Below are 22601 nucleotides of genomic sequence, written 5' to 3'. Positions count from 1 at the left end.
AAAATAATTGACAAGTTACAGAGAACAGACTTTTACCCCAGTAAAAAGCAAAAGCAGTGGCTTTGAATCAGCAGTCTGGTGAGAAGCAAAGTCACCTCCTGTGTTTTCCAGTCACCTCCTGTTTTTTGTTTTCAGCTACATGGAAAAGACATGGAAAAGACATGTTTTATCACTGTCATTGTGTATCAGTCAAACTTTAATACTGCTATGACTGGATTTATGGTATGACATTATACCTCTAGATATGATATATTCTCCAGACATGATCTGCAGAGGTAATCTTTTGCAATGGAATCAGTGGAAACTAGGTAAATTAGTCATCACACAAGTACACATCCAGGACTATAATGAATCGCTAGGAAAGTCATTATAAACTTGGAAATAAAAAAGAGTCACTGTTGAGAGGCTTTTCACTGTTCTTTATTATTCATTCTTGGGTCCTGGTTTCCTGGAGATCTTTCCTCTTATGTAGAAACAAAATATAAATGTATTGGAAGTACAATAGTCCTCTGAGTTTGGAAAGATTTCCAAAATCAGGCAACTTTCTGTAGATAGATCTGTGCTTATATATAGAAAATGTTGAAACTCTGAAATGCTGAAAACTTGGATCAAGCAATTTGCTGAATGTTGCAGCAAACAAGATCTGTGTAAGGCAGCAAAAAATACAGAACTTGGATTCTGTTCAAAAATGGGCTTAAGAACATTGCCTGTCTTTACAGCACACAAAAGGGCTGTTTCAATTTGACTTGTGTTTGCACCATCAACAGAGCCTCTTAACAGGGCTACTTAAAATTCCCAGTAGATTTCAATTTCTCATTTCCTTCAATTTGAAGTTGCTCAAAGAAAGCATAAGAAAAAAATTGTTTGAAAGTGTAAACTTTCCAGTGAGCTCAAATAGGATTGCCCTCTGTAACGGTGGGAAATAGTTGGACACCCTCTAAGTCTCCCCATCTCATTTTTTTTACCCTTAAAGCCTTTTCTTTAAGAAAGGGATGTGCTTTTTCATGTCCTCTCTTCAGAGAGATTGAGACAAAAAACACGGAATAACTTGCCAAAGTTCAACAGAAAGTCTCTGGTGAAGAAAGGAATTTGCTTTTTTTTCCCCTTTCCTTACATAGGAATAACCACAATGTTGCTTATTGCACAATGTCAGTAATTTTCTGGACACAGCATAGAGTTAGATTTTATGAAAGACAAAAATTAGATTAAACTACTAGTGCCTTGTATATCTTTAGCATTTCAAATTTGGGGCAGTTATTCATTTTGAGAAGAATGTTCTTTTTATAAATGGATTTTCCCTCCCTTTTTAATCTTTGGATATTTTTTAGATTATCATTCATTCTTCTGCCATGCTTTTTCACTGAATATATTGAAATCAGCTTGTCACTGCCAATCAGGGAAAGTTTTGGTGCATTTACCAAAATACTTTTTTCTTTCCCTTAGTTACAAGAGCCTCTAGCTGCTGTGATTTAGGGCTTTGTCATTCCTTGAACTCAGGAGAACCACCCCATTTTAAACCAGCTAGAGACAGTGCTGGATGTTACCGAAGAGCTTCTTCCAGTTGTTTTTGCCAGCAGGAGGTTACAGCACAGCTGACAAAATTAATTTAAAACAATTATTTTTAGAAGTTTTGGAGTGAACAACTACAGGTCTCTAGCTTTAAAACAGAATAGTACTGATTTTAATGATTTTATTTCTTTATTATGGCATTGACACCCATGAGTGGTTTCCATGAATAAAAATGGATGTGTAAAGACTCATGATTAGAAAGTTTTTCAGCTTTGTATTTGTCTGCTTCAGGCATCGGATTCCGTTGTGGTGCCTGTACTATCATGCTCAATTTAGTTGAAACCAGAGGTAAATGGAGTTTTCCCAGTATGCTGCCCCAAGTTCTCCATTCTTCATAGCAAACACAGAGTCAGCATTTCTGCTGATGTCTCTGCACCTGCTTCTGTGCTGCTGGGACCGCTCTGGCTGTGCCTGTGTATTCCGTGCACAATAAGAATGGGTGGCCCTGGAGCTGAACTGCACCTTTCTGTCAAGGTGTCCTTGAACTGGTAATAATTAGCATTGACTCCACTATTCACAGAAGGTTGATCTATCTGTTTATCATATATATCACTATTAAGAAACTCATTGCTTTTATAGACAGTTACCATACACTTGGACTTAATTAGTCCTCCAATCCAAACACTATCACTATTGGCTAATTAAAAAATTACCCTTTGGTAAACAAATTTCTATAACACATTCCACATGTTCACAATAACAGGTGCAGTAAGTGAAGATAAGAACTGTTTTTCATTCTTTTCTCTGATCTTCTCATAGACTTCCCCAGAAAGGCCTGGGAAAGTTTTGTGCTGCTCTCTGTGGCCAGAGAGCTGCTGCCACACCTTTCTTCAGCTGGTCATGTTGGGATGTGCTGCTGCTCCTGCACCAGCTGTTGAAATCAAGCCTTCATGTCAATGCCCTTCTGGTAGACTTAGAGTCACTTGCAGGGAATAATACTAAGTGAAGCAACAAACACAGCATCAGGTGTCCTGTCCTGCTCTTTCTTATGGTGCTTGTTCAAAAGTTGACACCATAAATCAAATTTATTCAAGCTCCTTGGCAGTGAAAAGCAGTCTGTATAACTGGCTCACTTTGGTAGGCAGGAGATAAGAAAAAACACAGCAAGGATGCAGCCAAACTGAGATTAGAAGGATTGATTCCCAGACTCTCAACCTGAGGTCTCCTATTCTTTCAAAACACAATAAAAGCTATGAAACAAAGTTATTAGCTTAAATTGTACATTGGGAACATGAACAATGAAACAATCATTTATTTTTTTGGCTCAGAAAACCAAATCTAGATAGGGTTGGATGGGCTGATTATCTCAGTGTAAGGGTCATTCTGGGTCTGTAGATGGAAAGTCAGGCACATTAGGTTTCTGATCTCCAGTATTCTGTTGATTTTTTAATACTGTGTGCTTATAATTTTCCATCTACAAATCCTGTCAGGAATTTAGAGGGTTTTGAGACAGAATTTTTTTTTTTTTGGAAGCTGATTGGAAGAAAATCTTAGCCACACTGACAGGTTAAAAATTACAAGTAAATGCTTATCCACTTCTTAGCTTCTTTTTCTGGGTTAACAAACTTATATCAGATGCAGAAATAAATTTTTATGAATCTGGGAAGTCTGGCAAATTAGCGATTCAGGGGGTTGTCATGGTCAGTCTGTGTGTAACACAATTCAGTTCCATGATCTGGTTCCCCTTCTGGCCCTACTTCTGTCCGTGTCTGTATCCAGTCCATTTACCCAACTACAGAGTGCTCAAGTTAGGTCTGGTACCGTTAAGAGGTGAGATATCAACGCACATTTTTAAGTACCTTGTAATATTATCTAATAACAATGTTGGCATTAATAATAGTATTCATGCTCTCTACTGATATTTAATATTCTCTACTATTAAATCTTTCAGAATGAAAATGCTTCTTATTTTATCAGATAAATCCTCTCTTATTCTCCAGAGTTCAACAATATCAAAGGCTCACGCCTTACTTATTGCAAGCCATAATTCTCAGGTTTTCAAGAACATGGAAACTGGGAATAATCTGCTACATGTTCATGTTAAATTCTGTGCTATTATTTTTGATATAAAAGAAAGAATACTGACTTGATGTTATTGTAAGCAGGAGAGGATAAATATAACAGTATTTCCAGAACTATTGCTGCCTGAGACTTTGCTTGTTCCACAGAATAAACTTGTATTTTTTTTCCTCTCACAGCTTTTTCTCCAGGACCTTCCTGCAAGCTCTCCAATCAGTACATTATTCAAGACCACATGGCTGCTCACTTGAAGAAATTGATGTCTGCTGAAGGTGAGTACAGTCTTTAATTATGACAATATCTATGTAGGTAAAAGGTGAAATCAGAGTTAAGGATATGTTGCTTGCCCCTATTTTTGGCTGGCTGCTGACTTACTTTCCCTTTTCTTTCCTCCCTCTCTCTGTCACTAACTCAACAGGAGTAGGAGGATTTAAAAGTGAGGCATAAAATGATGTGTCCTAAGAGATATGTAGAACACTCAGTTGGAACTGTAACCTTGTCTTGAGAGAATTCTGACTGTTGAAAGATGTAAAGTCTATGACGAGAAACTGTTCCACGAAATGTTCACGTTAGGAAGAGGAATATTATCTAATTCCCCTGTATTATTTTACTCATAGTTTCTGTTTAGGTGTGTATGGCAGTGGACTAACAGGAAAAGTAAAATGAGAACAAAGGCAGGTATTTGTTTAACTGGGAGAAACCACTGAAGAGTAACAGCGGGGTTGCAGTTTTTGATGTTTAGAAAGTTACAGTATCAGTCCTAAGTAACCTAGAAAGAAGTTCCATTAACCACACGTAATTCCTGAGGGCTCTTGAAAGGCTTTCCCTACTGCAAATAGCTACAAATGACTAGAAAGAAAATTCAGAATTTTTTAAAAAAAATGTTCTCTCAGTTGTCTGGAACTGTGTAACTTCCAGGTGCTTCAGGTGCAGATGAAACAGGTGGAGTTGAATGGCCATAGCTGTAATTAGGTTCCTGTAAGACTTCCAGCTCTTGGGCTCCAAAGGCTTTCTGACCAAAAAATTCACTGATCACATGCAGTGAGTTTTATAATAACACAGAACTATTGAACAATAGATGAGATTTCTGCTGTGGGTTTGGGTTTTTTTGTTTGTTTGGTTGGTTGGTTTTTTGTTTTTGTTTGGTGGTTTTTTGTTGGGTTGTTTTGCTTTGTTTTGTTTTATTGGGGTTTTTTGGTTTTTTGGGTGTTTTTTTTGGCCAGGAGACCAATCCTTTTGTAAATTTGCAGTGCCAAAAGCTTTATCTTAAACTGCCTTGCTCAAATACAGTGCATATTTTCATTGTGGTGTTGGAATCACTCTTTGAAAGTTTCGTGACCTCCACCATGCTACAGTTCATGACCATCCCATTAGTATTAGGAGGTGGAAGCTGGATTGCTGCTGTGTACTTTCATACACAAGTGACTTTCACTTTTTCATGGCTAATGTCATAGAAACAGTGAACTCTAGGAACTGTGGAATTACAGAATATACAGAAGCATCAGGACTAATTAAGAGCAGCAAACACTGCCATACATAATTAAAATTTTATTCTCAACTAGTGAAGTCTAAATGAGGGAGTGAAGGTCAAAAAATAAAAGGAAAGTAACAGAGGTGTTTTGCAGACATTTTATCAATTACATTCGTACAGCTCAGAAGAAACTACACAAAAGATATTCTTAGTATAAAAGGAGCCAAGTGCTTTGTTCCCAAGCAGGTTTCAATTCTTTTTTCAAATGTCAGTCCTGCTCCTCTGCAGTAGAATTCAGTCAATCTGGAAAGAGCTCCTCACAGTAGGTGCTAATCAAAATTTCCAGTGGCTAGAATTTCTAATCCTTAGGTGTTTCACAATCTGAATTTACAGTTCTTAAAAGTCAGATTTGGAACCTTTAATCTTAAAACACTTATTTTACTTTTTATAGTGCTTCATCAATCACACACATATTCCTTGTAGAGCCAACTTTTGCATACATATCAAAAACTGCAATATTGCAAGGATATCAAGGTTCTCTTCTGTGCATACCTGATGCTGTGAAATGCTGATTTGCCACCTGCTCTGTACAGTTTTACAAGAGATTACAGAATTTTGTGCCTCTGAAAAATCTGGTCAGGGTATAAAGGCCTTTTCCAGTATCCTTCCAAATATTCTCCAGTCTTTTTGAAATGCATCTACTTTTTAAAGTACAACTTGTTTGGCCTCACTCCAGACAGTGGCCAGTCCTGCATGACTAAAACGTTTGTGCACTTGTACAAACTACAATTTGCTTTGACATTTGGCCGTAATCACAAAAGTAAAAGATGGAAATTAAGTCAGTGTCCTTCAAATGCAACTGGAATATTGAGCTTCTAGGAGATTGCTTTTCCCTCTACAGTCAAAAATACTATTTCCTCGTGCACCTCCGTTATATTCAGGGATATGCAATCTGACATAGAGCTCCTTACCACCCTTAATATCTCCTGTATGGACAAAGGACTTAATGAAAGCTAAGGAATGCTTGATTCCTCAAAGGTTACTCCATTTAATCTTTTACAATTAAAGCCAAATTACCACATAACAGAAAATGTGGTGTGCAAAACTGTAATTGTGCAATGAAATAGCTCCTGTTGCTAGGAAGACGATGAGAAACTGATGACCTTGAGCCTCAGGACATCCTGAATCACATCTTGATTTCTCAGTTGGCAGTTTCCCCTGTCTGATAGCAGCTGCATACTCATCCATGAAATATAAACTTTCTGGGTAGTAGTAAATACCAATACAAAATTAGTTCAGCTGTTCTTAAATTGTAAATTAAAATAAAGGTTAATAAATGTAGCCATACTGGCTCTAATTTCTATACATAAGGAAACATGGGTGAAAGCCACAAAAATCAGATCCAGATTAGATACTGAACCAGTAACAGCACTGATGAGGTACTTATCTTATGCTTTTATGCAGATAGAGACAAAGGGTCAAATCCTCAAACAGTATCATTGCAGCTGTACTTGGTCCAACTCAACTGATTTCATAGCTTTTAATCTATGCCAGATTTTGAGAACTGATCAAGGACAAAGATAACAGAAGAAAATGGTGTTCTTTAGTAGGGGAAAATTAGGATTTGGTGGCCAGTAGATCTGCATTATTTATTAATAATGCTAATATTATGCAGTCTGGTACTATATTCCCATAGGGAATTCAAAACCTTAAGATTATCAGTTTCACCTCTACCCATTTTGCTATGATTATTTGTGATGTCAGTGTTTCATTGGACTGGACCTACTTTTTGTTAATACAGCTGCTGTTGATCCATCTGCACCAAAGAGTTTGCATACCAGTGTTAAATGTGAGTAATTCTATTTTGGTTTGTTTTGAAAATAGGTCTGCCTTCATTTGTTTGGTTTGGAAACACTTGTCTTTTACGATAAAGGTGTTCTGAAAAGGCATATATATGCTGAAAATATGCATCCTCGGGGTTAAAATAATAGTACCTGGTATCTAATCTAGTATCTAACTTAATTGTATCCAGCACTTGGTTCCTGTCTGCACAGATAAAAGCTAACCTGCAGTGTGGGACTTGCTGAAACACCTACTGCAAGCAAGCCTGTTGGAGTCATAAATTGTTGTCGTTTTGCGGTCCAAATTCAGGCCACTGGCCCTTTGAATTCCTTGCTATTCCACGCTTTTTCATGCCCCTAGCTGTTCCGTTGCCTCTGGACATCGGGCACACGACCGCTGAAACAGGTTTTGAGGAATAAATGGGGTTTTGGGAAGAGAACCTTGTACTGCACCTTAACGCCACCTCTTGGCTGAAGCCTGCAGGATGCAATGTCAAGGCAGAGTCCCTCCTGCCCTTCCCTTTTCGATGGGAAGATTGATGAAAAGGAAACCGTTCATACATTTCCCTGGAAACACCACCTTCACTTTGGTAAGAGTTTGGTTTCCCTCATTCACCAGGCTGTGAGGCATATTCTTCTTATCTCTATTCTATCTTATCTTTCTCTGATAATTACATACAAGGCAGGACACACACTTCCTACACAGACACCATCTGTTTTAAAATGAAATTCAAAAAGCTGGTAAGATGGAAGCTCCAGCTTTTCCACAGTGCATGCATAGTGGGACCCATGTATGTGAGACCTGCAGAGGCCCCGTTGCTCTGAGCAGGGCATGACACACGGAAGCAAAGATAGCTCGGAGGCAATGGTGAGATGCCAGATACACACAAGTCAAGCAGGCAAACATAACTCTTGTCCACAAAGAGTCAGAAAAATGTATCATATGAGATCCTCATTAGACAAGAGCAAGAGAACAAGGTCAAGATCATAACGCATTATAATCAAAACTTTCTTAACTTTGTTTTTTAACTCCTCATGCTCAGCAGCGGTTTCCTTTTTATCTCAGAAGCTGTCTTTTATATAATAATTTAAAGATTATTATTTTATATTAATTCTTTAATAGCGATTGAACAGTGCACTAATAATAGAAAGAAATGCCACAGAAAGTTTTCTGAGAAAATTAGTTTGACAGAGCGGTGATCCTGACATAGAAGTGCATGAGTAGAATCTCACCTCCTTGAGAATATCAAGAGGACACAGAGGTTGTTCAGCTGGGTTTGCCACAGTAACAAGTGTTCCTAGAAATGGAACTATCAGAGGGAAACATTATCTGTGTTTCTTAGAATGTTTTCTTAGGAAGATACTCATCTTGCAGAGCTAAGCAGAATCAAACTGGTTTGTGCAGTTTTTGTTAATTTAGAAGGCCACACTGAGTACAAGGTGCCTGATGGTCATAGGAACCACAATGTGATACCCCCAGTCAGTGAAAGTGAGGACCCAATATAATTTTTGTCAGTAGTCCACTGGGGAGATGCAAATTACCTGTGTCATTTAATTATTATCTTCACTAAAAGATAGTATATATGAACTAAGTCCTTTTCCTGACAGGTCAGCTGCAGAAATGTCTGCCTCACCAAAAGAAAATTTAACCCTAAAAGAATAAAACTCAAAATTTAGAAGTCACAACGAAAATGTGCATCAGAACTTCTGTGTTCTGAAGTGTTAAGTAGGGCAGTAGCACAATGGAGGTCCAGTTGTTGCTTTTGGGGATGACATGCAAATCATTACTTTATGCCTACAAAAATAAGCTTCTGTTTATTATTTGCATAATCAAATATCATTTGCATAAACAAAATAAATTAAGTCTGTTTTGCCAGCCTACTAGAATAATGGAAGGACAAAACTGATTTTCTGCTTAGTACAAGATTACAGCATTTTTTTTCTTTTCATGTAGAATTTTCTCCCACAACCATCTCCCACTATTACTTTTGCTAGTTATTAAATGTGAAGTGCTTTTAAAACCTTGACATTTATTAGAACTTTGACAGGTACACATTCTGAAGCCATATATTTTCTTATCTGTTCTAAATCCATACACTCAGTTAGATATAACCTTGTTTTCCAAATGTGTGAACTGTGGGAAACTGGAACTGTGTTGGATTTTTCCAAATGTGTTGATCTGTGTTGGATACCACACGTTTCAGTGATAGGCTGAAAAGAAAAATCAGGTCACTTGGTAGTGATGGAGACATGGGAAAATCTGTAAAACTAAAGAGAAAGCTACAAAGATTAGTTCTGAGAAGCCAGAAGAAAATATAGAGTACAAGACTTTGTTTCATTTTTGAGAATAAATGCACAGCAGATGAAACACTGTAAGGAATTTGCTAGTATTTCCTATAAATAAAGTGCACCATTTCACAAGGCATCTGTAGTGTTGCACTGTGGATTCAGAACTGTACAAATTGAGAGATGTGCAGTGGATAGGACTTTCTTCTGAATGTGTTCAGGTATATTTTGGATTTTCAGTTCTAAGCTTTAGAAGGACACTCTTATACATTTTTTTTACCTCATTGGGCTCTCTGTACTTCTAGATTTCATGAAGCTAATAATGTTGCAGTGGGTAAGAGTGCCATTGAATTAGCTGATTTTTTTTCACATAAAAAATTCTTCTAATGATCTTTTAAATATGGTGTGTAAAGAATAGCAAGTGCCAACTTTCATCAATTTTTGAGAATAGAATAGAATAGAATAGAATAGAATAGAATAGAACAGAATGTTCAGGTGGAAGGACCTACAATGATCATCCAGTCCAGCTGCCTGACCAATGCAGGGCTGACCAAAAGTTAAAACCTGTTAATAAGGTTCCTTATTATTATTCAAATGCCTCTTAAACACTGATGATCTTGGGTCATCAACCACCTCTCTGGGAAGTCTGTTTCAGTGTTTGACCATCCTCCTGAGAAAGAAATGCTTCTTGATGTCCAGTCTGAACCTCCTCTGGCAAAGCTTTGAACTATTCCCACAATTTGTATCACTGGATAAAATAATAGTGAAATAATGGTGAAATAATAGCTGTGTCTCTTTAATGTTATATTAGCATTCAAAATGCTCTTGAAATTGCACAAACTTATGACAAGTTAGGGAGAAAGAGTTAAGATAAAGCTTCCTGAGCAGTCACTTCTCTCCAACACAGAGCTGGCTTTGTTGTAGCTGTAAAACTGTGTCTCCAAAGTTCTTATGCTAAAAATCACTGGCCATTTTTCAGTTTCCCTTAAAGAATGGAAAAACATGTGTCTGTCCCATGCTTTAAGAATAAGTATATTAGCTGAAGATGCAGCAGAGATCAGGGATATGAGAGGTACAGTTCATCATCACAAGTGTTCTTGTGGAGATAAAATTATACAGAGGTGTTTTAAGAGTCATGAGAACAGCATGATTTATGAAGGTACTGTGAAAAAAGGAATTCCTTCACCATTCCAAGTGTCTGTGTAGGAGGATGTTTACATTTCTTACTCTCAGCAGAAGGCACAGTTCCTAGAAAGAACATCTAATGAGTATGGAAAGAGGATAAGGTGTGCTGCTGAAGGCACCAGTTACAAGGTTTCAGAAGAATGCCTCAGGGATCAAAATGAAGAATTCATGTTCCAATGGAAATATGAAAGTTCTGAGGAATTGTTTCTATCTCAACAAAGGAGAAAAGTCAATGTAATTTTGTTTGAAATTAGTGCTCTATTTATTTATACAGCTCTGAGCCCTAGACTGAAACTTAGCTGTGGCATCCAGAACGTCCTTTAAATTTCTCAGTTATTAGGGATTAATAATTAATAATTAATATTAAGCAGTTGAATAACATTTTTGGACCTAGAAAGCATAAGACAGACCTAAAAGTCTCTTCTAACTATCGTTTCCATGTTACAATGATGTTCTGCCCCAGATTCAGAGTTTAAGTTTGAGTCAGATCTCCTGAGGCTGATCAGCTCAATAAGGGGAGCAGAAACCTTGGCTGATGTACATATGATACTGTCCCAGATGAGCTGGCAGAAAACTGGGAAAAAACACTCATGAAAGATTAATCAAAGCAGCCCTAAACAGGAGATCCATAAAGGTAACCCACAACTCATGCAGGAGAATGAGCCACCCCAACTGTTAAATCCTGCAGTTCTGAAAATCTCTTACTAAAGCTCAGCCCTTTGACTTCACCAAGTCCATCAATGCAAGGAAGTGCAGTGGTCTAAGGCACCCTACCCTAATTTTCTTCCTGTTCTCCCATTCCAGGAATGAGACTGTGTCCACCAAGGGCTGTTCTCATGTATTTTTTTTTTTTTATCCTAGATTTGCAGTATCTGCTCTGCTTCCATTAGGAGAGTACTGGGTATCAGTCCAGCAAAACACACACACCAGCATGGAGAAAGTGTGCTCAGAACCGGTCAGGTCTCTCCACCAAGCTAAAGAATCTCCTGAAGGAAGACCCAAGATAAACCTGCCTCTCTAAGCACACTTTCAAGTGCCCACAACCTTGGGCTTAAGACAAAGATATTCCTTCTCCTCTCTGTTGAGTTATAGTTTGATTACCAAGTCAAGGTCAACTACCAATGATGGCAAGATGAGCTTTTCAGACCACTGTGTGTTTTACACATTTCCTTGGACCATTAAGAGTACAGAATATACATTTACCCAAAAGGCATTATAAGTAATATTTTATGTAAGTACACAAAGCCATGTGACTGCTTCTTGTTCACCTTTTGGGAAGTTGATCATATAATTGCTTCATATGCTGTGACTTATTTTTATAAATACGAAACCAAAACACACAAAAAAAAAAAATGTGTACAGAAACATATGCTTTAGTAATTGGAAAAAGGAATAATAGCTTTCTTTAAGAGGAATTTTCTTTTTCCATGTACCAGCAGAGTATTTAAGTGGTTATATGTGGCACATAGTGGTCTTTTTATAATCTGTGTTTTTCCCTTTATAATTCTCTGCATGAGACAGACATTAGTCAAAATAACAATTTCCATTCAGGTTTTAGCCAGTCGAAAAGGAAGTTGCTTTGTGATTTTCAAGTCCACAACAACTGTGAAAAAGAACAAGCTGCTCCTCCTGATGGTTCAAAGACATAGAAAATTCCAGAATTTTCTCCACATTTTCTGTGAACAGAGTATACAGTCCCTTATATAGACATAATTTTATCCTTAAAGACAAGGAAGCTCATTTGTCATTAATCTTGGGCAATTGAACAAATCATTTGGCAGTCAGTGAAAATTAATGTTTTTATACAGGCAAACATCAATTTTCTATTGTTGCAGGTTTATGGAGTGCTAGTGAGCTAGTTTTTAATGAGAAGTTTTGTAGTCTGTAAAAAATAAATACATATACCACCCCCACAAGAGAGCTGTAATGAAGGGACTATCAAGTGTATGACTACTGTGTCATTCAGCTGTTATCCATGATTAAACAACTCGTCTAGTTCACAAATTCTTCTTGTCACTCTGAATCCTACACTGTGCAGGCAACTCCATTTGGGATCCGAGTTCCTTCACAGTACCACTGCACATTCCAAGATGATCTCTGGGAGTATCTGCCCAAAATGATGCACCAGCTGGAGAAAAGTAGATGAATGTTATCATCCTCGTTTACCAGGAACAAATTAAGACACCAGAGATTAATTAACATACCTGTGATCTCCCTTGAGCTGGGAATTAAGGGATAGTTTTCCAAGTCTTACTATAGTGTTTTAATCACCAAACCATCATTCCCATCAATTTCAGAGTCTGTGCTGTTGAAAGGGGTGCTTTTAAAAAGGGAGGAAGAGTGTAGTGGGAGCTATTGGAGGATGTAGAGAACTGGAGTCTTGTCACAGCCATTGTGCACTGACTTCACCTTTTGCTGCCAAAGGAGAAAGCTGATTACTTTTTGCCTTCCTCCTGGGGAAATTCCTGTTAATGTCAACATGAGCATTCACAGTAGTAAAAGGTGCAGAATTTGGCACGTGCTTAGGAAACAACATGGCAAAGAACATCAGGCAGTGTCACTTAGAAATGTTTTTGTGCTTTATCTGGTGTTCTGAGATGTTTCCTCCCCTTTAAAATTGTTGTTATCTACTCACCTGATAGCATTGCAGTATTTAAATATTGCTCAAAACAAATCATGCTGAACCAAACCTTGGGGCTTAAAAAACACCCATGTCCTGTAGCTTAATGCACCAACATAGGCTTTTTGTAAGGACAGCTAGCATAGAAAAGAGCCTCTGAGATCAAATCTAAGTATTTGAGCCTCACTTACCACTGGTTTATTTTTGCAGAAGAAATGGTTTTCTTTGCACTGAAATGCCAAAATAAACAGTTCCCCCACCAGACAAACTGTTAGAAGTTCAGACTACAGTACCTAGCCTATAGATGTGAACTTCACGAGTAACTCTCTTTGTATCCCTGTGTATTGCACTAGCCAAAAATCTAATCTTACATCAATTAAAAATAGCAGAGAAAACATGAGGTTTTGGAGAAGTTGATAGGTAATCTGTGATGACTGACACATATCTCTGAGTTTCAGAAATGCAGCAAGAATAATCTGCTGTGGTTATATAGCCTGTTTTTCCCCTAAGTCTTCTCTGAACTCACTGCTATTTCTGAAGTTTGTGGAAAAAGGGTTCATATGTCCAAATCTTGTTTATTTACATCCCACTTCTCATTAAAGTGTTCCAAAGGCTAACTTACCCTGCAATGAGGAACATATAACTCTCCTTTAGGATGTATTTGTATTGTTTAATTTCTGTTCTGTTTATAGGTAGTCCTAAGCAGGAATAACGTTACTTCTTATCCATCCTTTTGCACAACTATATATATTCAGCTCCTTAAATTTGACTCTTTGGAGAGTGTTTTCCAGAGTTCATCGTACTTATGGATCTTCTCTGTATCCTTCCCAATTTGTAAATGCTTCCTGATGAGTAGTAAGGTTTTAAAGTAGGAGATATAATTCTAGCAACAACTGTTGAGGAAGAAGAAGTAAAGGCTTCCTTTACTTCTGTAAAGGCTTCCTTTACTTCCTGTACTTACTCTTGAGGTTGCCACTCTTCATGGACAACGGTATTACACTGATTTTGGCTCCACTGTTGCTGTGGGATATTACAGGTAGCTGTTTGTCTAGAAGAAGGTATGGATGTTTTTTTAACGACACTGATTCCCAGATAAGGCTTCCCTTCTTTAGGTTAGAGCCTGCCTTTTCACAGTGGAGATGTTCCATTATCCATGCTGAAAAGTATGCTGCTTCCCTACATCTGAGCAATGCACATCACTGTTACAGTAAACCACCCCTTTATTATTCATGAATTCCCAAACTGTAGTTATTCAAGTTTTATGAGAAATGATTTTGTTTTCTTTCAGATAAATGAAAGAAATAATTTAATATTACAATATAAAAAGTGATCCCTGCTTTAGAAACACCTGCTAATTAAATTTTCAGATCTCCCAATTCACCATTTTGTAAACACCTGTTATTTTGTCCTAATTTCTTAGTCAAAATACCATGCAGAACATACAGAACAAAGCCAGGGAGCTTACAGAAGTCTTTTAAACAAACACCTTTATCTCATGCAAACACAATCAAAATCTCTTTTTTTCTTACCTAGTTAGCATGGTTTTGTGTTTAACCTTTTTGACTGGTGCTGCTTGCATTACTTACTTCAAATGAGTCTTGTTCAGTTGTTTTGCTCAGGACTGATGCTAGCCTGGCATTCATTTACCACTTTTGCTTTTCTCTTGTCCCTTTTTTTCTCAGTCCTTTGAAATGTCCTTGTTTCAAAAGTCATCAGGAATTAAACATCAGCCAACTGTTTTAAAACTCTTGGTAGGAATTAAACAAGAACTCCCACTCTGAGTTAAGAATGGAGGCATGAGCCAAGGTGTGGATTCTATTTCTAACTATAATCACTGAGTTTTGTAACATCTAATAAACAACTTCAGGGAAGCCTCTTCTGGTTTAAATCCCATACTTGGGCCATAATGTTCTGCCTTAGACCCAAAAAATAGCCTTCTCTTTTAGGAGGCAGCTGTGAATGCAATCTAAGGTGTTTACAGCCCTTCTTCCTATGTAGGATAAAGATAAGTAGACTTAAAAGACACTGGATTAAAAACAAACAAACAAACAAAACAACGCACTTTTTTTTTTTTTTTTGCTTCATTCATACCAACCAATATTATCAGTTAAGCTTCTTCTACTATCTCGGGTAAGTTAGTGCCCACTCATTTTGTATACAGGGCTTCCACACAGCAGCAAAGGGAAGACAAGGTGTTTTATCAAACAGCAAGCAACAATAACTGCCAGGAAAACAGAGTGGGAGCTAGAGCATCTGATCTTCCTGTAGTTTACAGGGACCAGATTACAACCAAATCCCTTTTATTTTCTCTGCTTTTGTCACATTGACAAGTATAAATACCAGTACAAGTACCAGTGAAATTGTACTCTAGCACTGATAAATTAATGCCTGACACAGTAGGCAGGACAATAAATTAACAAGCAAATGAGCTTAAGAGAAAGGTTATTGAATACATTTGCCTAAATAACTCCTGCACTAGCCACACTACATGAATCTATTCCCTGGGAAGCAGCTCAGCCAGTTCTTAAACTCTTCAGCTAAGCCATGAGATCAGAAGATGAGGGAAGGCTAATTTTTGCTTTTCTAAAAGAAAAAGAAAGAAACCCCAAGCATCATGCAAAGTTTGCATGCTATTTTCTATTTTGTTCCTGGTCATTGCTGTTTTTAAAAAGCATTTGGAGAAAGGCATAGTGGGCAGGTGGTTGTTTTCTCCTACAGAGAAACTGGAGAGCAGGGCTGGACAGTGTTTAGGCAAGTAAATCCCTTAGCAGACATGTCAGCAAGCCAGCATCTGCTGCAGGACCCCTCAGTCAGCCTTACCTGGCTGTGCCACATACAAAACCCAGCACGTAAAACTATCAGGAAAGGGGAGGGAGAGTTGCTATGAGACTTCCTGCCCAGGAGCTTTTGCTAACTCCTCAAAATATGAAACTATAATGCACTGGAATAGGATGTATTTGAATGGGCTTGCTGCCATGTGGCATTTTTATAACTCATATTTATAGTCAAACTATCAGTGAAATACTAGACTAAAGCTTTTAAAACCTGTGGCTCTTTGACCTGGAACATTTTATTTTCTTGCCCTTGGCAAGGCTTGCTGAAGGCTCAGTTGTCCTGCCTCACCTGTGCCCAGACAGAAGGGAGGAGTGGCATGGGTGTCACTTTCTTCCTGAGGCCTCCCAAGGCATTGGCACAGTCCTTCAAGAAACCTGGTACCCTGACTGGTGGAACTGTTGCACAGACACCACACAAGCTGCTTTCCTGCTATTTTTCACATGACTGAAGAATGCAAAGTCTTTAATCAGAATGGAGGAGGTCCCTTTGATTGGGCCCATGAAAACCGAGATAAATGAGGAAGGTATTAATATCTGCATAAGCATGATTGAGCAAGTACATTTTGTTATTTGTTCCAGTGAATTGTATAATCCTTCTTCCTAGTCACCCAAATAGGATTTAGCATTGTCAACACGTGTTTCTTAATAGGATGATGCTATGAATTCATGTCTCTGCAAGACTGGAAAGCCAGATTACATGTCATGGGAGACAGCTAAAACTATTGGTTTTTGCTGTCAGTGAAATCTGTTTTTTTCAATGAAAAGGACACAGCCTTGAGGCTATCTTGGACTGTGGGATGGTGTGTTCCATATAAGACCCCTCACAAACTTTTGAGGAACCACCCATTTAGAGACGTTATATAAGTGTTTTGTTTTGGTTTTAAATAAGATTAAGCTGTTTCTCTTTGAAAATAAATAGTACTGAAGGGTTAACACCTGGTAACCCTCCCATTAATTCAGAAATTTGCAATACTAAATACAGATTGCTGCATCTCCCCCTTAAATGTAAGCGCTGCTTTACCACGTTTCAGGTGTTATTCTGTGACATTATTAGTGAGATGGCCTCCAATTACCTCCCTTCAGAGGAGGAGCTGTTGCTTTACATTAGCAAAAACTTTGCAACATATTGTGAGGACAAGTTTTAGTCCCTTGCCACAGTAGCAATGTAAGGGGACCCTGGGCTGATCAGGAACCAATTGTGAATTTTGACAGGAATAAGTCATTATCAATCAAACTATCATCACACTGCTGAAGTCACATTTCATCAGCCCTCCTGAAGCCTTTCCAGCTCTCTAGAACTGTACCTTCAAGTAGCCTCTGCAGCTGCACCCAAAGGGGAAGGAGTAGAACACATTTCTTTTCTGGCCTGCCTGACAGCATTGGCATGTGCTACCATGTGCCAGAGCTCCATAGGATGAGGAAATTCTGACAGATCTGCACTTTCAACTCAAAATATCATATGCAGCTCACAGGACCTCAGTGAATGCCACTTTATTGATATTTTGTGTGAGTCCCTAGTTTCAGCTAGAACTGGAGGTGGGTGGAAGGTACTTTTGAAACATATCTCTACAAAAAGAAATCTGTTGTTGCCCATCAACATATACTTTCTCTCAGAGTTGTGCATGGAAGGAACACAGCAGGTAAAAAGAGTTGAACATTTTGGTCATGCATCATTCCTGTTTGCACTGTTAAAAGGAAGGTTCTGATAAAAGATGGTGAATTGTGAGAAGCTTTGCATTATACATAATTATGGCCCTTTTTATAGGGGCCATATATAAAATATATATAATATATTATAGGGGCCAATATATAAAAGCCCTGGGCTTTTATAGTGTTGGGTAACTCATATCTGCCTCCAACCCCTGTATTTTCTTATTATTACTTTATAATACTTAATATATAATACATTACATATTAAATTCTATAATATTCTATATAGTAATAATGATTAAAAGAATAAGTGTTCTTATTTCTACTCTCATTTGCATATTTTCAGGATGATCAGGAGGTCATGAAATCATTGAATGGTTTGGTTTGACAGGGATCTTAAAGATGATCTGGTTCCAGTCCCCCTACCATTGGCAGGGACACCTTGTATTAGATCAGGTTGCTCAGAGCCTCACCCAGCCTGGCCTCAGACACTTCAGAACTAGGGCATCCACAGCTTCTGTGCCAGTGCCAAAAGGCTGAGTCTGTTTCTGTTCATTCTGTGTGTGAGAGACTAACAAAAGGCTCACCCTACCCTTCTCAGGCTGAGTTTGACCAGTGCAGAATGAGGACTGCTGCCTGCACAGACCACAGTGGAAGCCTGACTTTGGTCACCCAACTCTTAGTACATAAACTTGAATCCTTACTCAACTGTCTCAGCTCTTCTGTCTTGACCTGTCTCATCTTCTGTCTAGGATAGGGGAAAAGATGCACAGGGTGGGAACAAAATGTTTTCATGTTCTCTTATCTCTCCAGTAGCTCATTACTGACTGTGTGAGTGATGTAAAGGAGTTCTGGCTCACACTGATTTCAAATTCAGATGTGTGCTGAGCACAGAAGCAGCAAGAGCCAACAGTAAAAGGTAGAATGATTGCCTTCTGTGATTGCTACTCGGTATTAAAAGGAGGAGACAGAATAGTCTTTAGTGGCCAAAAATAAGAATGAAGGGCGATACTCTATGACCGGATCACTGAATTAACAGGAACAGAATGCATTTTCATGTTTACATGTACAGACAAGGACCAGCAGAAAAGAGACAGACTAATTCAAACCCTCGAGAAATGCAAGAAGGATCTTTTACGTGGTCTTCCTGCCTCACCAGTCAAGTGCAGAAGTATTTCTCCAAACCAGCAGGAGGTATGTGATGTTCTGACAGCATAAGACCTGTCACACAGGTGGCATTGAGCCACATGAAAAAGCCCATTTTCCCCTTAGTTAGCTGTGCTCTATGGTGTGGAGAGTGCCCATGGCACAGCAGTTACATGCAGGTTTGTTCAGTATGGCTTTTTATAGTCTAGCCAAGCAGAGATAATATCTGACTCTCAGTTTTGCCACCTGGCACCTGTCCTCCCACTGAATTGTTTCTGTCCCTACATGGCCTACATGTCCCTACAGTTATCCATGTTATGGCTGTGTGTATGTGACTAAAATGTGTTCAAGAAACAAAGCATTTCATCCTACCACAGTCCAATGTCTCTCTTACGCAGAAATTCCTCAGCAGACTATATTTTGATCACAAGACTTTATATAATTTGAGAATCATAGTGTGTTTACCACTAGATTTCCAATGTTTACAAACATTATCCAGTTCCAATATGCATTATTTTGCTTTGTAAAATCTTTCTCACAGAGAGATGAATAGCAATAGATCACAATTTCACCTTGGTGATATTTGTGAGGAAAGTAGTGGCTCTGTTTGACTTCAAACCCATGAGATGATGCCGTGCTTACACCTGCACAGGCCCACAAGGAGAGAGAACAGAAGATAACCATTGAAGGAGGACTGTGAGACTGCCACTGAGCCATCAATTCCATAGGCAATAATACACAATGCCCAAGTAAGAAAAAAGTCTCCTGTTCTCCTTCTGTCAGCTCTGGCAAGGCAAATGGGATTTCTGTAATTTCCTGAGACTAGTTGTTATTAGAAACCTCAGCTTAGTAAAGAGAAGGAAGGAAAAGGAAACTAGGTAAAGGACTGGTTAATTAGCTCAAGCACAGCAGCAGGATGGCTTTACCAACTAACCACCAACTGTGGGCCCCAGAACTGATCAAGTCAGTTACACCTCTTAAAACCAACTGAGCCAGCTTGAAAACAGTTTCTTAAAATTCTTCCTGTGTGAGCTACTTTGTCGGAAATAGTGTCTGTAGCGAATTCTTATGTAATATTTCTGTCAGTTCTGTTCTTTAACTTTCAGATCAACTGGGCACTGCTGGAAAATGGTCACCCACTGTCTGGTCAGAGCAACTATCCCAGGACAAAGAGAGAGCAGCCTCTCCCTGTATCATGTCAGAGGTTCACTTCAAGGACTCCGCTGATGGCTTCTGCTACAAGAAAGGCGGTCCCAAATACTGCTCTATGTGCTCTGTCTCACACACCAGTCCACAGTCCCAAATACTGCTCTATGTGCTCTGTCTCACACACCAGTTCACAGTCCCAAATACTGCTCTGTGTGCTCTGTCTCACACACCAGTTCACAGTCCCAAATACTGCTCTATGTGCTCTGTCTCACACACCAGTTCACAGTCCCAAATACTGCTCTATGTGCTCTGTCTCACACACCAGTTCACAGTCCCAAATACTGCTCTATGTGCTCTGTCTCACACACCAGTTCACAGTCCTAGTGCCCACAGATCATCTGCTTCACCCCTCCTGCAGCCTCACATGCCTTTGGGCAGTCACAACAGGAAGAAGGCATTTCAAAACTCTGTTCATAAAACCTACTCTGGGGACCTCCTTGACAAACATGCAGTTTACTTTACAGAAAAGAAGCAGCGTTTTACCCCCCAGATCTTGAAGACATCGCATCAACCTTTTCTTGTAAAATATAGGTATTATAATCCTCCTTCTAGAAAAAGGAGTTCCTCCCCAGGCAGAACATCAATTAAATCAGCAGGCATCAACAGCAAGAAGAGAGAAGGCTTGCACAGGTGCTGACATCAATGCTAAAAGTTACACAATTTCGTTTTCAAACACATCATTTGAATCATAACTGTTTCTCACTGTGCTTTTAATCTTTCAGATTTTTAGAGAATGCACATATGAGACCACATTCTGCTCACTTTTCTCAGCAGCCAATTGAGGTTAGTATACCCAGTGAGTTACAAAGAAAAAAGGGCAGAAAACACTACTCATACACAAAAGTTGTCCTGGTTATGTGGGAATGAAATGCATAATGTAGTCAGTGGCTTTGGGGAATCTTTGTTAAAAGCAAAACCAAAATATTCAACTGTCTTATGAGAAGTGACTAAGGTTTTAATTGAGAAATCCAGCATGCAGGGCTAGATAGGATCAGTGGGCATCTGTGAATAAAAAAGGAGCAGCTAAAGTAACTGATCTCTCTGAGAAACACAAATGAGACCCTGTGATGTGGAAAACAGTGTATCCCAACACAAATCTGCTTTTGTGAGAGCAGAGTTCTTTCCTACTTGACTGAACTCTTGCTTTTTAGTTGGTTTACAGTCTTTCGTTCCATTCAAATAATAACCTGGAGTCCATAAATGTCCAGACAAAGTGCTATTCACTCTGACTATGGTCACAGGTCATGCAAGATTTTGTCTGGAGGTTGCACTCCATTAGTCATGTGAATTTTCAAGATGAATGGTGGATTGATTTAGGAAATTTTAGTGCACTTTAAATTAAGGGTTGCTTAAAAATAGCCAAAGCCATGCATGATAGAGGAGTTTTGTATAATTCCTTGGCCAACATGCCCCTTTACAGAAGCCATGTTGAATTTCTACACAGTTCAGCCAAGGAACCACAGGCATGATATATGATAGCCTTGTGCTTGATAGTACTATTTCAGTCCTTGTTCCATCCACCAAAACCTTCACTTAACAATATTAGCTGGAGAAGCTCCTACTTTCATTTGATGGTCTGATCTGATTTTCTAAGTCCTCTTTCAAAACAAACATTGTATTTTGCATGCCCTTCTGAATAAAATGTAGTTGTATTTGTATGGAATCTATAAAGATTTTCAGTTTTGACAGAAATTCTGATTTTCTTTATATTTGCTTCCTTTCTCTCAGGTTATATTAGCTGATTTCCATTTCTGCTAACATGAACCTACCCAAAAATAATACTTATTCATTATTTACATGAGCGATACTTGCTTGGGAAATGTGGGATTAGAAAGCTGGAAGAGTTTTTCTGGGTCATGCCACCCCTCCTACTGTAGGCAAGCTAAATATGTTAAGACTAACTAATAAATAAACAATACTAAAATGATCTTCTGGTACCTACACTTTGTTCACTGGAACTATTTTTAACTGATTATTCACAAAAGGCATAGATCTTTTAGATTAATGAAATTTATGGATTAGAATATTTTGAGAGTTGATCAACAGAATTGTCAAAACCAGTCATTTAAAAACTATTAAGCCTCATTAGTAAAAAAATTAAGACTAGTAAATAGATTAGGCACTTTTGTTTAATTACTCTAAAACCACTGCCTCTTTAGTTGTTATTGTAAACCTTATTTGTATTCTGTGTATGTTAAAAAAGATGCTGACAGTTTGTGTGTTTGTATAGGGAAGAAGAGTACCTTTGTTTTCTCCAGAATCTTACAAATGATATTTTCATTAGAAGTTGTTACCAAAAAGAGTAAGTGCTTTGCCTTTAATATTTATTTCTTTGAGAAATAAAATTTTGATGAATCAGTGTAAAGGATTGGTGGTTTTAATGACAGCAAAGTGCAACTCTGATTCAGCTTAATTGGATGAATACTTTTGTGACTGCACTGTATGGGAGTCATGATCCAAACTGAGTAGCTGAACAGAAAATACTCTCAGCCAGACTCGTATTTCCCACTGACTTCTAGTAGAAACATGGAAATGTCATATTCACTAGCCCTGTTCTCAAGCTCATTCCTTTATACAGGGTGGTGATGGATATTATTGTTACAACTGTCTCATTCCAGTTCCCAGCCAAACTTGAGCTAGCAACCCATGGAGCCTTCCCTAGCAAAGTTCATCAGAGCAAGATTCTGTGTTTAGAGTTCTTCTCCCTCCTATCAAAGCAAAATAAATAAATGCAATGATTGCTTTCTTTGGGATATGTGCAGTCTCAAGTT

General features: G+C 38.4%; 1 protein-coding gene across 1 annotated transcript in view; it reads left to right on the top strand.

The window, feature by feature from the left end:
- The first annotated feature begins 262 nt into the window (after window positions 1-262).
- The window catches only part of LOC140683530 (spermatogenesis-associated protein 7 homolog), a 34540-nt gene continuing 12201 nt past the window's right edge, over window positions 263-22601 (top strand). Inside the window, exons 1-9 of the mRNA XM_072926133.1 lie at window positions 263-275; window positions 1801-1857; window positions 3768-3860; window positions 6861-6908; window positions 18548-18669; window positions 19728-19871; window positions 20096-20460; window positions 20553-20687; window positions 22061-22132. Of these exons, the coding sequence (XP_072782234.1) occupies window positions 263-275; window positions 1801-1857; window positions 3768-3860; window positions 6861-6908; window positions 18548-18669; window positions 19728-19871; window positions 20096-20460; window positions 20553-20687; window positions 22061-22132 (1049 nt within the window). The remainder of the gene's footprint in view (window positions 276-1800; window positions 1858-3767; window positions 3861-6860; window positions 6909-18547; window positions 18670-19727; window positions 19872-20095; window positions 20461-20552; window positions 20688-22060; window positions 22133-22601) is intronic.

This window comes from Taeniopygia guttata, chromosome 3 (genome assembly GCF_048771995.1).
Source record: "Taeniopygia guttata chromosome 3, bTaeGut7.mat, whole genome shotgun sequence".
NCBI classification, from domain to species: domain Eukaryota; kingdom Metazoa; phylum Chordata; class Aves; order Passeriformes; family Estrildidae; genus Taeniopygia; species Taeniopygia guttata.
The sequence above is the reverse complement of the archived record's forward strand: the minus strand, read 5'-3'. Positions and strand labels throughout refer to the sequence as shown.